This window comes from Eschrichtius robustus, chromosome 3 (assembly GCF_028021215.1).
Source record: "Eschrichtius robustus isolate mEscRob2 chromosome 3, mEscRob2.pri, whole genome shotgun sequence".
Lineage (NCBI taxonomy): Eukaryota > Metazoa > Chordata > Mammalia > Artiodactyla > Eschrichtiidae > Eschrichtius > Eschrichtius robustus.
In genome coordinates this window covers 16,089,361-16,107,155 of record NC_090826.1, presented here as the reverse complement: position 1 = coordinate 16,107,155, position 17,795 = coordinate 16,089,361, and the positions used below count along the sequence as shown (strand labels likewise).

At 50.4% G+C, this 17,795-nt stretch overlaps 1 protein-coding gene across 1 annotated transcript; it reads right to left on the bottom strand.

Annotated features, from left to right (window-relative positions):
* Positions 1-101: 101 nt before the first annotated feature.
* On the bottom strand, positions 102-15,674 carry PINK1 (PTEN induced kinase 1). Its single transcript, XM_068539096.1, has 8 exons — positions 15,239-15,674; positions 9,810-10,094; positions 8,317-8,417; positions 4,735-4,917; positions 4,049-4,212; positions 2,969-3,096; positions 2,386-2,622; positions 102-1,524 (listed from the first exon to the last, which is right to left on the bottom strand). The coding sequence occupies exons 1-8, from the start codon at positions 15,632-15,634 to the stop codon at positions 1,267-1,269; spliced, it is 1,752 nt and encodes a 583-aa protein (XP_068395197.1). The 5' UTR covers positions 15,635-15,674; the 3' UTR covers positions 102-1,266.
* Between the last annotated feature and the right edge of the window lie 2,121 nt (positions 15,675-17,795).

Here is a 17,795-nt window from a genome sequence, read left to right as displayed (position 1 = left end):
GTATATAAAATCCCTTCCCCGTTATTGATCGTTTCTTGTCTTTCTTTGTGGTATAAGAATCACTCTCAAAAGCCAAATATTCAGTTCCAGGCACATACATGTTCTGCAGTGGTAAATATGCATTTAATTCTTCACAATTCCTGTAAGAAACGCTAGTCAGAAGGGGAAAATCAGCAAGTTTAAAACACTGCCCTGTTAATTCCCATTTCATCAGTCATGTTAGCTCTGCTAGACTCAATTCAGTAGCTGGACGAGCTCCGTGGCGACGCTTCCCCCAGACCACCCTCAGAGCCGTTCCAGGACGCGTGACTGAAGTGCAGAGGCTCCCGCATCTTGGGCCTTACTTCAGCGTTTTTCACTCTGGTACCTGCATACCCTGACCTGTGCGAACGTTTGCCTCAGCGCAGGTAACACGCAGACTAACGTGTCACGCAGGTCTAACCCGCCTCAGCTCGGCCTCACCTGCTCGGTCACTGACTTTTCAGAGGTCTGTGAAGACAGGACACGAGCTTAAGGTGGGACTTTTTGGTCAGCAGCTTACACCCGAGTAGCCCCTCGCCTGGTACAGTGGCCTCATTCCTTTGGATTTGTATGCAGAGTCACATTTTTAGCGCTGATACACAAAGGGGCCTAGTGATTAGCCAGCGCTTCTTTTTAGAGTTAGTTAGGCCCTCTGAATTCGTCTAGACGAGGGGTTGGCAAACTTGGCCTGTGGGTCAGTCTGGCCTGCTGCCTGTTTTTTGTAGGCCTGCAAGCTAAGAACAGTTTTTACGTTTAAGTGGTTGAAAACAATTGAGACTATTTAGTGACACGTGAAATCCAAATCTCAATGTCCCTAAATGAAGCTTTACTGGGGAGCCGCCACACTGACTTGTTTACATATTTAAGGCTGCCTTTGCGCTGCAACGGCAGAGTTGAGTAGCTGCAACAGCCTGAGTACTGGCCCTCTACAGACAAAGTTTGCCGACCTCTAGCTAGACCAGTTTCTTCATGTTAGAGGTAAGAGAACTTCAGTCCACACAGGTTATATGATGCATAAAGAATCACACTGCTTGAGCGAGTTAGTAGCTAGACTGTGAACTCAAGCTGTTCCTTCCGCTTGCCAAACCCGAGGCCTTCTCTCTGCCTGACTGGCCCGCCCTGCACCATCTTTTCTCCTGACCGACTCCCCCACCCCTCACCTAGGAGCCCCTCCCTCAGCATTCACAGACCATCACGACACAGATACTGGAAGTCCTTTTAGTAATTCACCAGCTACATCGGCTGTCACGGGGCCGCCCTCCACGAGCAGAGGAGGAGGGCTGCCTGACTCAGCGCTTCATACTCCAGGTTGGCCAGAAATAACATCTTCATTTTTGTTTCCACACAGTTCTTCTCTGCAAGCCTGCTGGCCAGCAGAGTGGCGGCTGATTGCTGGAGGAGCCAGCCGATCATCCTGTCTGGTTTCAGGTTCTTCAGGGCTAGAGTACGTTCACCCCAGAGGCTTAAATGAAGCACGTTAGCAGCCACTCGGGCAGATGGCCTCTGTAACAGGAAGGGAAGCTGACGCTTAGAACACCTGTGACAAAGTCTTCACCCACAGCCTGCTTTGTTAATGCATCCTCGATGCAGGGCCTTCCCTTCTCTGGCCCCGAGCAAATTCTTCTCTCCACCCTTCTATCTCCTACAATACCCTGCACTCACCTGACACACACTCCCGGCTTTTCCATGGGTACAAATTGGTGGGGGGGGGGGGGGGGGGGCGGGGGGCGGGGGGCAGTGTGCATTGCTGGAAGAGCCTCCGCACCCTGGAAGGCCCAGGAGCCGTGTCTGGGGTGAGGGGAGTTGTCATGACTTAATGACGGGCAGCAGCGAACACCTACCGTGACCATGACAGCCTGCAGCACTTGGTGAGGGGTGAGGGGTAAGTGGTAGGACAGGAGTTTGAGCCCTGGTCTGTCCAGGCTGTTTCCACTAAACATGCCACCTCAACCGGACCTGCCACTCCAATTCAGGTTTCAAATATGTTAGCCTTTGTAGTAATTTCACAATGTCCAGATCTCTTAGGAGATGTCATCACATCTGTCTGATTAGATCTCAGCTGATTCTTTAAGCTACATCGTCATTACACGTTTCTTAAAACTGCATCTCTTTCCCTCTGAGTAACTTTAAGCAACTAAAACCAAGAGGAGTTGAACTGCTGGAATCCTGACTAATTTGGTGGCCAGCTCCCATACTCCTATCTATACGCAAGTCTACTTTGTATTCTCCTATACTTGGCCTTTACCTTTGTAAGACAGAGGAGCTGCCTGTCACTCTAGTGCTTGCCCAACCCTGACCTTTACTCTGCAACATGAACCGAGGTTTCCATCCACACAATCCCTGTAAACCTGGGGACGGCCTCACCTTGCTGGCATCCCGCTGGAGCAGTGACCTCACCAGCTGTCTCGCCTCCAGAGGCACCGACTCGGGCAGCGCTGGCAGCTGAGCTTCTTGGTAACTGCGGCTTTCAAGGTGGGCCCTGCCCTGACCGTAAAAGGGATTGGGGAGCCCGAAGATTTCGTAGGCGAGCGCTCCCACCGCCCAGGCATCAGCCTTGCTGTAGTCGATCACTGCCCTGGGGCCAGGGCAGGCTGTGGACACCTGCTCAGAAAGCAACCGGTGAGCAGTCATGCTGCTGGTACTTCTAAACTATTCATGCTCCTGCACGGCACCCGATTCACAGACTAATCTGAACTCTGTCCCGGGGAACCCAGAACCTGAGTGAACTGTAGCTCAGATGCAGGAGAATCTGCTCAGCTCTGCTTTGGGCTGATGACAAAACTCACATCTCCTGGAACATCAGACAGATCCAGATTTAAGCAAAGAGGCAGGGAAGGGACTTCTGATAAATTGTGGGTCAGAGAAGATGAAAGTGTTGAGTAAACAGTGAGGAGACCTGGTGGGAGAGGCTCTGCTGACGGCGCCTGACACACTCAGCAGGACTCACCTCAGGGGCCATCAGGCAGCTGTTTCCACCACGGTCCACATACCAACTGGTGAAAGGCAACCGCAGGCCGACGCGCTCGTCGGCCAGGCAGCAGCCGAAGTCTGTGATCACCAACCAGGGGCAGCCGTCTGCAGACGGACAGGCAGAGGTGAGTGGCCGAGCCTCTCCCCACCAACCCCTCCGCCCCGAGGTCCTATGTTTCCACTAAAGCCACCCTCTGGATGTGGGTACGAGGGGCTCACAGGGACTCCGTGTTGACCCAGGAGCACAGGGCCAGCAAGGCCTGGACAGCTGCCCGCTCGCTGGAGAGCCGAGCGGGGCCAGCCACACAAGTACAGATGTGCCTCTAGGAAATCAAGGTCCCCAGGCAAAGAACGGGATAAAATTTGGCTCAATCTAAATAATCTAGTAATTGGAGCTCTCCCAAGATTGAAGGAGCAGCTCTTGTTTTACTCATCCGGTGGTGCTGGCTCAAATGACCGCCAAGAGTCTTTGAACTGGAAACCTCAAATCCAAACCTAAAAAATAGGTGCGTTATGAATTAGTTATTTGTAAAAGGATTCATACAGACTTCCTTTAAAAAGCCAGTTCCTTAGAAATGCATATTTAGTTATCTTTAACCTTCTAGTTCAAAACTGACCAGAGGTATGACTCTTTTACAGGATCCCCAGGCAAGTGGCCATCCAGCTTCACTTGAGTGCTTCCAGTGACGGGGAGCTCACTGCCAGGGGCAGCTGGGCTGACATTCAAGCAGTGCTCACTGTTTGAAAATTCTTTCTTATATTAAGCTAAAGTCTACCTCTCTTTCACTTTATTCAAGAAAATGTCCGCCACTGAGGTTTCTCTTCTGTAAGCGGACAACCGAAAGGAACCTGGGAACCGTTCACCACCGCTCCGCGGATCCTACACAGAGAACAAAAACCTCCATCTTGAAGGAGGGAGTGCTCATCTCCTGTGTACAGAGCTAAGACACGACAACTTAGAACATGAAAATCAAAAAAGACCCAAAGGCTCCTACATGTCCCCAGACCTAAAGTCCAGCGTGCCCTGGACCGCCTGGAGGTGCAGCGGGGCACCTACCTGCGTCCAGCTCCATGAGGACGTTGTCGGATTTCAGGTCTCTGTGTGCGACGCCCTGCTGCACCAGGTGAGCCACCCCTTCCAGGAGCTGCAGAGTCATCACGGTGGCCAGGCGGGGGCTCGGGCTGTGCCCACGAAGGTACTGGCGCAGGGTACAGGAGTAGCTGCCAGAGAGGGCGACAGGGCCTCGGCTACTGTGCACCAAGATCATGAGCACCTTATTTCCTATTAGGGGGATGGCCTTTCCTTTTCTTCCTGAACTTTTTGATTTCTTTTTTCCCCAAGTATCCTTTCTGTTCCCACCCACCATCCTGACATTAGGAAGGAAGAACTGGGGCCTCACATATTAAAAGTGTAACAGTACAGATACTTGTTTCCTTAAAAACCCATACGGCAATGCCAGGGGTGCAGGGATGGAGGAAGGAGCAGTTTATGTTAAGAAACCAGGTAAGGTGAGCACAGAGGGGGGGGCAACAGTCAGAGGTACTAACAGCACTAGGGGAAAAGTGTGTTCTGACTCAACACGTGTTTCTGTTTTCATGAAAAGTTGTCCTACAGGGAAACCGCTCCACGGGGCAGACACGCCCTCAGCCTGGCCTCCCAGAGGGCGGGGATCCCTCTTCCCTGCCACCCCGGGCTCCAGGCACACCGCTCACTACAGGTCCTGCCACACCCCTGCCACTTACTTCTTCATGACAAGGAAGAGTGTCCGCCCGTGGCCCAGGCCTTCGGGGCGAAGGCGCGGGGGCAGCACGTCAGGGTAGTCGAGCAGGGCCCCTGGCAGCAGTGGCACAGACGATGTGAAGGCGCGGAAGACGCGGATGACGTTGGGGTGTGCGGCCAGCTGCTTGGGACCCCCCTTGGATCTCCTTTTTCAGCCAAGTGGGACAAACATGAGGCCAGTAGCAGGTATGACACTTGGAAATGTAACAGTCTAAGGCCACATTCAATACTGACATGCATCTATGCGCCCAGTTCCTCATATCAACTCTGCCCCAGGTGCAAAGCCTGGTTTTGGAAGGAAAAGCCACAATGGCTCATCGCATTCAGTGACTCCACCAGCCCGTCCGCTGTCCATCCATCCCAGGTGGCAGAACACAGTGTAGGAGACCCTGGAATCGGACTGCCTGGGATTGAATCCCACCCCTGCCACTCCAAGTCCTTGGCCAAGTTGCTTAACTTCTCTGGGCTCAGTCTCAAATGCAAAAGGGGGATAAGGTGGTAACATGCCTCATGAAGTTGTTAATGCTTGTAAAGGACCTGGAATCTCCTCGATTCCAAGTTCTAGCATAACATTTGGCATGGAGTATGAGCTCAATAAACCTCTGAGTGAATGGATACACATGCAGTTCATAGTAGAGATGTCACCTGCTGCCACGCCCACACCTACCGCTCAGACACAACGGCCACGTTCGGGACGGCATGACCAGGGCTGCAAAACCACCTGCTGTGTACCAGCCCTGCCCCTGGCTCAGAGCTGCTGGGACTAAGGGTAAGCACGTACCCCAAGGGCAACAAGCCTGCAGTCATGTCTGAGGCCCAGTGGCTGGCAGGAAAAGGGGAGAGTCTCTCTTTGTGGAGTGAGTGAGTGAGGAAACGTGGCAGTACCTGGGCAGTCAGCAATGGAGCTGAGGGTGAAAGGATGCTGTTACAGAGCAGGACCCTATGGGGCCTTCCCCCGAATCCTCTGCTTTAGCTCCTCTCCGAAGTACCTGGATAACAGTATCTGATGCACATTCCTGAGCTGTTTTACAGATGTGACAACCCCCCCCCCACCCCCACCATATGGAAGATGCTAACTACGTGATGACCACGGGCTCACGGCCCCCAGACCTACCGGCGCCTGAGGATCGATAATGTGAACCCGTGACACCGCCCTGCCACCTCACCGTCAGCCAGTCAGAGAACTGTGCACGAGCCACTCACACACCCTGTGACCCCCTCCCCTCACCTGGCCTTTAAAATCGCTTTGCTGAAACCCTTGGGGGTGTTTGGGGGTTTTTGGGGCATGAGCCATCCTTCTCCTTGCATGGCCCTGCAATAAATCTTTCTCTGCTCCAAACTCCGATGTTTCAGTATTGTTTGCCCTCACTGTGCTTTGGGCACATGAACTTGAGGCCTGAGGGAAGCCAGAGGTGTAGCCATGGGTAGGAAATAAGGATGCTGGGTGGCAGAGGAGGAGGAGGGAGCAGAAAAGCCCAGAGACATCAAGACAACACAGAGAGTTCGACACATGCCCCGTCCTCACAGCTGCCTCACTTCCGAGCTTTGAAGCCAGTCCACCGTGTGGCCTTGTACAGCTCCTCTGGACTCCACCCAAATGGGCCCCTGTCCTAGGCGATCAAAGGAATCAAAGCATTGTTCCTAGCCTGGGGCCATTAAGGCCAGTGGGAGAATCACGATCACAGCACAAGGCTGTCAGTGCCACAGTGGGAAAGCGCTGCCTGGTTGACACGAGAGCCCAGAGGAAGCATGTGGCTGTGCTGGGGAGGCGTGTGTGTGTGTATAGAACTGGAGCGGGACCGGAGTGTGTGTGTGTGTGTATAGAACTGGAGCAGGACCGGAGCGTGTGTGTGTATAGAACTGGAGCGGGACCGGAGTGTGTGTGTGTCTGTGTGTGTGTGTGTGTGTGTGTGTGTGTGTGTGTAGAACTGGAGCAGGACTGGAGTGTGTGCGTGTGTGTGTGTATAGAACTGGAGCAGGACTGGAGTGTGTGCGTGCGTGTGTGTATGGAGAACTGGAGCAGGACCGGAGGCTGTGGTGGGGGTCTAACTGCACACACAAGAGGCCTGTGTGCATCTGGGGAGGGCATATGAATTCACCATGGTGGAGCATAGGGTGTAAACGGGAGAAGATCAGAAATCAGGTGGGAGAAGCAGCCACAGGAGCAGATCACAAGGGCTGAGTCTGAGGTCCCCAGATGAGCAAAGGCTAGGAAGAAATCCACCCAGTGCTCTCAGGGTCTCGGAGTCTTTCTCCCGAGACGGAGTTGATGTCATCAGTACTTTAGGTAACAGACCTTCTGCCATATTCGTCTAATCATTCCACAGACATTCACTGAGCTGTTGGGTGTACACAGTAAACAAACACAAAAGCCCTGCCCTCAGAGAGTGCAGCCGGAGAGACGATGAATAAATAAGACAAAGACATCTACAATTTAAGAACAGATGGAGATAAACACTGTGAAAAAACTAAAGTGGGTAGAAGTCTGCAGAGCGACAGGTCTGCATGGCAGCACCATGTCAGCTGGCTGACGCTTCCACCCAAAAGGAAGCACCAGAGGATAAACTTAGCCCCTAGGAAGCAGCTGACACCCACCCTTCCCTACAAAGGAAGCCGGAGAAGAGGAGGACAGGGCTAAGCCCCCCCCAAGTAGCTACTTCCCTAGGCCTGCACCGACCCTCAGTCACACTAGAGCCTTCCAAGCCCTGGAAGGGGTCTTCCATGTATGTTTCCTAAAGTCCCCATTTCCACCTTCCTGCTTCTGATCTACAGACCAACCCTCTAGTAAGTCACCAAAAACGCAGCGGGCCACTTCTTCCTGGTGGTCTGCAAATATTAAAGGGAGCACAGCGTCTCCTCTGGCACAAGTATTATCTTTTACAACCTGTGGGTTTGCAAAGCCAAGGTGAGCTTAGGCTGCCATCCAGACTCTTCCCTCTGTGGAGGGAGCCTCTTTTCCTACTTCTTTCCCTAGCTAATGGCTATCCATCTTCCAAGAGGCAGAACTGTGCCTTCAAGAGGCCCTTCTGAATGGCCCCGAACCCCTGCAACACACACACCTCTGGGCTCCCTTAGCACCTGAGCGTACGCCATTCTAGCACTTACCATGCTAGACTCTGCTCCCGACTTCTCAGGCTCCTCTGTCACATGGAGAACAGGCCATTAAAAAAAAAAATCTCTTGGCACTATCAGGTCACGGCAGCTATTCGTGAAGTGAGTGTTGCCTCCGCTGGGAACAGAGGTCGATTTGTTTCTACCTGGGAATTACTTAGGAATCAGAAACCAGATCCATTTTCCATCGTTCTGAACTGGGCAGCTTTGGACGGCCTTCTCTCCCTACTCCAGCATGAATCAGCCACCTGCATCTTCCACCGGAGTCAGACCGTCTACAATCTTTCCCAATTATCCACCAACTGAAAATCCATCACTGACTACATCATTCAGTGAGACTTTATTATCTACTGTGTGTCGTGTCAGACACTGTGCTGAGTGGTGAGGGCACAGGTGGGGATTCTGCTCTGTGTGGTGGGCAGATGGGTGCTTACCTGTGAGTGACTGCTCCATACTCCCCGGCCAAGGCCACTCGACTGGCTGGGACGAGCTCCTGGCTCATTGTGCTAAAGATGGCTTCGCTGGATGAGCCCGCCTGGAACACAGCCATAATGGATCCAGGGTTACGCAGGCCCAAGCAAGTCCAGGCCCTCCTTATAATCTGGACCAGGACGGCTACTGCCTAGAATTGGCTTTGACCTTCAAGCTAAGATAACCTCTCTGAAGTGGGAAGCCAAGCTGAGCTTCTCCTGGGAGAGAGAGGGCAGAGGTGCCATCCATGCCAACCCAGAGGACGCTTCCCACACCTCACACTCTTTGGCAGCTCAGGTGCCCACGGCAGGAGATGTCAAGATGATCAAGGCAGGGACCCTTCTTCCTGCCACAGATGCCTCCGGTCACCACCAGGCTCAAACCTGACCACCGAGCACTAGCGCGCACCCGCACAGGCTCCCTTCAGCAGACAGGCCCAGCCCGACAAGCCCCCGCTGGATAAACTCGTGCCGAATCACGGAACAGCCCTCTTCATCACCCGGTAAAAAACAAAAAACAAGGAAGAGCACCCTATTTTCCTCATTTCATTATGAACAGCTCTCAGGACTTGTGAAACCTGTCAAGAATCCTTTAAGAATCAAGTCTTTTAGCTTTTGTAAATGCATTTGCTGTCGTGCCCCAACCAGTGGGAGTTTTGATACTAAGACTGGGTATTTCCTAGGCCGAGGATTTGGCTACTTGCTAGCTATTAGCCCAGCGTGGAAGTATAGTCTAATAACCTCCATTCCCCAAATCGAAACCTGAACCTGCATCCTTCAGTGTCCAGCACGAGCTGTGTGGCTGTGTCCCACCTTAGCCTTGGAAAGATGCTCTGGGCAGGAGGAAACGCATCAGGTCTTGATGAATTTCCTAACCTCTCCTCCCACCCCCCATGTAATGGCAAGATAAATTACTCTAAATGGACAGAAGTCTTTGTTTTCAGGTGGGAAAAATACTCAATTTCCCAAAGTCTCGAGTTCTGCAAGAGTTGAGAGCAGAGAGGCGACAAGCCAGCCTTGGGTCTGCAGGGGCGGTGGGAGGCGCGCGGCCCCTCGTGCCCAGCGTGGCAGGTCAGGGAGAGAGAGGCCAGTGCAGACTGCAGCCCTGAAATTAACTGATCGGCCTGGACGCTTCAGGCACTTGCTACTCAGTGTGGCTCACGGCCCAGCAGCGTGGGCATCGCCTGGGAGCTCGTTAGGGAGCGGGAGTCTCAGGCTCCACCCACCCCACAGCAGCTGCCCACAATCTGCCTTCTGACCTGACCCCAGGTGATGCGTGGACATATTACAGTCTGAGACACGCTGCTTCAGACTCTTGTGCAAGAGCGTGAGGCACCTGTACTGTGGAGGATCTGTGTTGTTTCCTATTTACTGCCTGGGAAAAAGCGCCATGAGGTTCCCCCAAGATCGGCATTTTGAGAAACGCCGGCTTTAAAGATGGAAGGCCCCACCCTTACCGAGATGTTCCACATCATCTTGATGGCCAAGGGAAAGGCAGGGGCCAGTGGGGCTTGCTCCTCTTCTCCTCGTGGAACGATCTCTGGGCCTCTCCCTGGAAGAAGCCCGATGCTCCCTGCCACCTGCTGATGCTGGGGCAACACAGGCATGGCGGCCTCATAGACAGCGGCACTGCAGCCCTTGCCGACGGACTTCCCGATCAGATACTCCTCCAGCCGGAAACCCTGCCAGCGTCTAGCGTCCAGTGGGTCAGGGAGCAGCTTGTTTTTCTGGGTGAAAAGTGCCTGTGAAGAAAAAGAGCAGGCACCGTGAGCCAGGGAGCCCAGTAAGGCTTCAGTGAAGGGATGGCGAGGTACAGTGAGGCGAGCTCTTCACTGACAAGACCAAGAGCCGATAAAAACACAACCAAGGTGGGTTTCACTGCTCGTCCTGGGCTCAGGCCATCCTGCTTTCTCTCTCATCACTCAGAATGATTTTTCTCGAAGTGTCACTTCATCGCAGTCACCGAGACAGCCCAACACAGACCATCATGAATTAGTTACGAGGTCAGAACTCTCAAATTCTGCAGCCGGCATATCACGCCTTTGCTGCCTGTCAAGCTCCCAGCACAAGCTTGGAGGTTTCTGATTATGGAGACGGCTCCTTCTGCAAAGACCTCGGCAGGCAGGTATCGGATGGCTCCCAAGGACTGTGTATGGGCAGAAGCCGGTGGCCAGCAGCCACCCCTCCCACTTGTGAATGGCCTCAGGCTGCTTTTGCAGGCAAGGGGGCAAAACCAGGGGGCTCCCTGGGGCCGAGTCATCAGGTCCTGTTGTTGGGCTGCACCCCACAGGCCTGCAAGCCTTGTATCTGCCCAGCCTTGAGACGGCTGAAGAAAGAGTCTGGAGACGGTGACAAAGACATCAATGGTCTATTGGACGCGGCATCTTACACGTCCGCAGCGCAAGGTCCTGGAGCAACATCCCAACGGGCGTGGCAGACAGCAGGCAGGACGCGGCAGCAACCTTCACTAGTCTTCACTTGGGGGCGGTGCAGGAGGCTACCATTTGTAGGGAAATTGGTATCAGGTTGGCTCATCAGTGACCAGGGAAACCGGCGACTGGGGCACATCCCTCACAGCCCCTCAGGATAATGGCCATCACGAGGGCAGATGTTTCCCTTTAATAAACCAGCGGGTGGAGCTGTTTTGGCCTAAGGCTTAGAACAATCACTAGCTGGGGCAGGGGGCAAGCACCTTCCTGTGAGCAGGATGTTAAGTGAAGCAGGGACTGGTCCGGCAGGGGATGTACAGAGAGCAAGAGGACGGCCATCTTGAGTGGCCTGACCATACATCTGTCTTCCTGTCTCTACCTCTTAGGAATCTGGTGGGCCATTCTGTTTGCAGAAAGGACACAAGAATACAAGAGTTCTGACGGACGTAGATGGAAACGCAGGTGCTGTGGGGAGGCACTGGGATAGAGGCTACCTCCCCCAAATCGGGGTTCTTGCCTACCTCAGGCAGGTGACATCACTTCTCCAGTCACCCAAACTCTGCCTTCCCCCTCAGATCTCGTCTTTTCTTGGTTAGTCACTCTGCTCCAGACTCTCCCACTCACGTCCTCCCTTCACCTGCTTCTGAGCCAGATGAAACCACACTGCTTTCACGTGTCACTCATCAGGTTCAAGAACCTGATAGGTTATTCAGTAACCTTGTCCTGGTACTTCCTACATGGGAAAATTGTTCTGCAGGCTGGTCTGCACTGGCTGTACTGGTCTCTCACATGCCTCTCCCTGAACCTTTGCCCAAACTATTCCCCTCCCCTGCCCCCTATCTCTACTGTCTTCACTCTACCTGCTCATCCTTACTCATCCATCAAGTCCCAACTCAAGCTCCTGCTTCCCCTATAGCCAGTCCTGACAACCCAGCCCACAGCAACCTTTCCTTCTGGAGGATTCCTAAAGCACTGAGACCCTATGAGCTAATACACCTCGTATGATAACTTCTAATGTTTTTAAAAAACGAAAGTCTGTCTTGCCTTGCCAACTAGCTTCTAAACTCTGTGGAGTGGAAGCAATATCTTGTAGAGTAATCCTTTAGCAACCATGGTTTTGAGAATGAGATACATGTTTTAAAACTTTTAATTTTGAAATAATTATAGACTCACAGGAAGCAGCAAAAAAAAAAAAAAAAAAAAAAGTACAAAATGTCCTGTGTACCCTTCACCCAGTTTCCCACAAGTGACATCTTATAAAGCACTAGTACAATATCAAGCCCAGGAAAGTGACAACATACACTACTGTTAACTAGACTACAGATCTTACTCAGTTTTCACTTTTTTTTTTTTTTTTTTGGCCGCACGGCAAGCGGGTTCTTAGTTCCCCGACTAGGGATGGAACACGCGCCCTCTGCGGTGGATGCGCGGAGTCTTAACCACTGGACCACCAGGGAAGCCCCTCACCATCTTTTCTGACCTGCATTCTTTCGTGTGTGCACGCGCGCGTGCGCACGTGTAACTCTATGCAATTTTATCCCCCGTACAGATACATGCAATCACCACCACAATCAAGACAGAGGAGTGTTCCGTCGCCACAGAAGAACTCCTCTGTGCCACCTCTTTGTATTTGGGCCAACCCCACCCGTCCCAGTCCCCTGGCAACCAGTGATCTGTTCTCCATCTCCACAGTTTTGTCATTTCAAGACTGTTATATAAATAGAATCGCACAGGATGTAACCTTTTGGAACTGACTTTTTTTCACTAAGCATAATGCCCTTGAGGTTCATTTAGGTTGTTATCTATCAATGGTTGACTCCTTGTTATTGCTTAGTATTCCACTGTATGGCTGTACCAGGGTTTGTTTAACAATTCACCTGCTGAAGGATGTTTGGGTTTTTAATATTTTGCTATTATGAATGATGCTGCCGTGAACATCTGTGTACAGGGTTTAAAAATTATTCTTAAGAATTGTGGTAAAATACACGTAACAAAATTGGCCATTTTAACCATTTTAATTGTACAGTTCAGTGGCATTAAGTACATTCACACTGTTGTGTAACCATCACCACCATCCATCTCCAGAACTCTTTCCATCTTGCAAAACTGAAATTCTATACCAATAAACAGTGACTCCCCAGCCCCTCTCCACTTTCCATCTCTATGAATTTGACTAAATACCTCATATAAGTGGAATCATACAGTATTTGTCTTTTTGTGACTAGCTTATATCACTTAGCATAATATCCTCAAGTTCCTCCATGTTGTTGCATGTGTCAGAATTTCCTTTCTTTTTGAGGCTGAATAATATTCCATTGTATGTATATAGCACATTTTGCTTATTCTTCACCCACTGACGGACACTTGGGTTGCTTCCACCTTTTGACTACTCTGAATGATGCTATGAACATAGGTGTACAAGTATCTGTTCAAGTTCCTGCTTTCAATTCTTTTGAATATATACTCAGAAGTGGAATTGCTGGGATATGATAATTCTATTTTTAATTTTTGGGGGGAACTGCCATACTGTTTTCCATAGCAGCTACTCATGTACAGGTTTTTGTGTGAACATAAGTTTTCATTTCTCTGGGTAAATGCCCAAGACGGCAATGGCTGGGTCATACAACGAATACATGTTTAGCTTTGTTAAGAAACTGCCGACTATTTTCCAGAGTGGCTGCACCATTTTGTATTCTCACCATTGGTCCGGTTTCTCTGCATCCTCACAGGCATTTGCTACTATCACTAATTTAAAAATTTTAGCTGTTCTAATAAGTATGCAGAGATATCACATTGTATTTTAACTTGCATTTCCCTAATGGCTAGTGACGTTGAACATCTTTTCATATGCTTATTTGGCATCTGTATCTCCTCTTGGTGAAATATATATTCATGTCTTTTGCCTATTTTATATAGGTTTCCCCCACCCCCCCAAATGCTTTCCAAATGCATCTAAAGGCACTGGTCAGTGTTCTACCCCAGTATGACACCATACAGAATTTTAGCACTAGAGTTGCCAGATCTGGTGATTTTCTTTCAAAAGAAGTCAAATGCCCGAATTTTTTAAATTGGCAACTAATTAAAAATTTTAAGTCACAGAAAGGTGAAGTGTGAAGAAAGGACATGGAGGATGGTAAGCTTAGGGGGTCAAGCTCCTCAGTTTAAAAACAGCCTCCCTAATTTTAAGTAGGATTTGTCAAGTTGGCCGCCCTTGGCTTCTGCCAGTTGAGCTGTAGCAAAAGACAAGTACAGAGGCTGGGGACTAGGTCAGGTGTCACCTGTTGCCCCAAAGGGGACAGAGCGCAAACGTGAGACACTCTGGTGATGAGTAACACGAACTGGGCTGAAAACCAGGAAACATGGGAGACACTGCTTGGTTTTCAACCAGCTGTGTCCTTGGGCAAGTCACCCCACCTTCCACCACCTCAGCGCTAAGCTGTGAAACGCAGGGGCTGTACTAACTCAGTGAGTGTTTCCAAACCCCAGGAAGAATGGCCTCCCTGGAAGAGGAGGGAATCCTGCCAGCAGATGGCCTTCAGACTTGAACTCAACAATGGTTCTTCCCTGGGTGTCCAGCCTGCCCACCTACCCTGCAGATTTTGGACTTGCCAGCCTCCAGAACGGCAGAGCCAATTCCTTCAAATAAATCTCCCTTTTTATAAACACATCCTATTGGCTCTGTTTCTCTGAAGAAATACAGATTTTGGTTGAGCAGAAACAGAATTCTCTGAGCTATTTTAAACATTTAAAAAGCCTAAGAACCCCTATGTATCTAGTCACCTCTGATAACTCTATCCAGGTTAACTAAAACCCATTAGGTCTGCTGTTTTCTTCTGCTGTTCTTGCTTTTTACTGTGGCTTCAGTTATGCCACTAATTGGCTAAACTGGATGCAGCCTGGCTGGCACAGTGGTTTAAGGGCACAGGCTCTGGAAAGTCAGACATGGGGCACTGCCCTTTATTAGCTGTGTGACTTCAGCAAGTTACTTCACCTTTCACCTTTCACCTCTCTGAGTATGTTTCCTCATCCATAAATTGTGGATGACAGCTACCTCAGGAACAGAAGTGTTACTATGATTTAGTTGTCCTTAAATTTTAGAAAATTTATGGAAAGTCACTGGCCTCGGTGCAAGAGGAGCTATAATTAACATATCTTTCAAAACATGCTGAGGAAGGGAAGACAGTAAAACAAAAGTGAGGTCCTGGCCGGGTATGAGGAGATCAGTAACAAAGAAAATGAGCCTTAACCGATGACTGCCAAGAAATTCCAGCTCCGACAAGATAAACCTTGACCCAGGGCCCCCAAATCAGTACATGCCTCCCAGCCCCGCCCCTCACCACACCCACAGCCGGCCCCGCCCCTCACCCAACTCGGGACCCGCCCACGCGCTTAGTCCCGCCCCCCCGCCTGACTCCGGCCCGCCTCTGCTCCAGCCCCCGCCCGCAACCAGCGCTCACCTGGATCTCATCACAGGCTGAGGCCGCCCGCCGGCCCTCCGCTTGCTTCTCCTCGATGAGACCCAGCCCCAGCCCGAAGGCCAGAAAGACGGCCCGGCCGCAAGGGCCCGCGCCGCCCCGGGGCCGCCCCACGAACTGCCTCTGGAGCCGCGCCGCCAGCCCGGCCACCGACTGGCGGAAGAAGCGGTAGCGGCCGGGGAGCCCGAGCCCGAGCCTGCGCGGCTCCGCGCCGGGTCCCGCGGCCTGGCCCGGGCGCTCCCCGCGACCCCAGCCCGCCGCGGGGCCCGGCCGCTCCGGTCGCCCCCAGCCGTAGGTCGGGCCAGGCTTGGCCGTGAAGCGCAGTAGCAGCGCTCGGCCCAGCTGCAGGCCCCGGCCCAGCGCCTGCCGCACCGCCATGCTCTCCCCGGAGCCCGAGGCGTCGGTGACGCCGGGCAAAACAACAAACTTCGGGGGCGGTGCCTCTGCGCAGGCGCGGTCGCTAATGGGCGGGGCCGCCACTCTGGCGGTTTCCTGGCTGGGCGCGCGAGGGCGCTGGGCGCGCACTTGCGCGGCGGGTAGTTTCTTGCGCTTTTGTACCCAGGGTCTAGGAGTCGCGTGTCAGGGTGGTCCTCAGTGTGAACATCGCTGGTTCTGGGCAAAAGCGAATAATTAAGAAAGGACACTTATATTTATTATCATCCACCGTGCCAGACTCTTTACATTTGTTAATTTTCCCACCAATGAGATAGGAATGTCATTTTTATAGATACGAAAACAGGCATGGAGAGGGCAGTGAGGGTCCCAGGTCGTATGTGTCAGAGCTGAGGTTAAAGTTCACGTTGCCCTGATTGTTGGATCCTTGTCTCCCAGTGCTCTTAGGCTCCTCTCAACAAGCCCACGGTCCCTGCTCGCTTCTTAGGACCCCAAGAGAAATCGCACCCAAAGGCCACATTTTTCAGATTAGTGAAATGAGTACCCGAGACGTGGAGCGACTTGCCCAATGTCGCACAGCTTGTTAGTGGCAGAGCCCTGTTACCCAAAGCTGCTGTTAGAAATGGCCGATAAAGGGATTCGTACTGATTTCTTTTTTCTTGCCTTTTTTTAAATGGGAATTTTCAAACACACAATATTGGAATAGTATAGTGAACCCCATGTACCCATTACCCAGCTTCAACAATTCTCAACAACTGGCCGTTATTTTATTCATCTGTGCATTCCTTCCTATGCCCCATTCCCCCAACTTTAAAGCAAATCCCAGACATCGTATTGTAATGACTTTATATTATAAATACCTAAATATCTATTGCTAAGTGATAACTCTTTTAAAGAAAACATAAACAATATTATTATCACCTCTGAAAATATTAACATTAGCTCCATAATATCATTTACTATCCAGTCAATATTCAGATTTCCCTGTTGTTTTGTCTTATTTTACAGTTATTCAAATTGGGATCCAGACAAGGTCTACATGATTTATTTGGTCAGTGGGTTATTCTTTAACAAGGGACTATGCCTTCCCCAGGCTAAGGAGGTATATTTTGTGGTGCTGCCATTTAAAAAACGTTGCTGTAATCATGGGTACCTCTATTCTCTTTACCCCTAAGGATAGTTGTGGGTAAGAGGCCCTGGAAGAGATGTAGAATGTTTTTGTAGGCGTAGCCCTGTATCTCTGTGTGTGACAGGCGAGCTTCAGGGCAAGGAGACATTTGTCTGGCCTGAGACCCACCTCAGCATTGCTTGGGTAGAAAGGCACAGCCTAATCCATTTATTTTTGGGCTCATTTGCAACGTTCAGCACAGCTCTGGTTCTGTGCTGTATAGTAAGTAGGGATAGGAGTAAATACGAATAAAAATAAGGCAACTGCAGAAAGATCCATCTTTGAATTGGTGAATTTAAACATATTGAAATATATATATATATATATATATATATATATATAAAGTGGGGAGCTGGTAATTTTACTTTTTATTTTATGTATGCATTTACCTATAGAAATGCATACATAGTTTCCCCAAGAATGTTTATAGCAACACTATTCCACATAGTGTAAAACTAGAAACAACTCAAATGGCCATCTACAGTAGACTGGATGATAAATTGTGGTATATTCACCCAATGGAATACTAAACAGCCATAAAAGTGTCTACAACTGTAGACAACAACATGGATATATTTTATAAATATACTGATCAGTTAAAGAAGGCAAACATAAAAAGCAATAAATACTATGTGATTCCATTTATATAAAGCTCAAAGGCCGACAAAATTAATCTACAGTGTTAGAGGCCAGTATAGTGGTTGCCCTTGGAAGGGTAGTTACTAGAAGGAGACTTGAAGAGGCTTTTGGAGTGTGGTGATGTTTTCTTTCCTAATCCGGGTATGTTCATGTCATGAAAATTTACCTAGATGTACACTTTGATTTGTGCAATTTTCTGTGTGTAATATTTCTGTAAACATTTTACATAAAGCTTTTTAACATAATGAAAGCTTTTTTGAAAAATTCAGTCTATCTTGTCTCTCCCCCCTTCCCTCTTCCCACTGGTAACCACTAGTTTGTTCTCTAAATCTGAAAGTC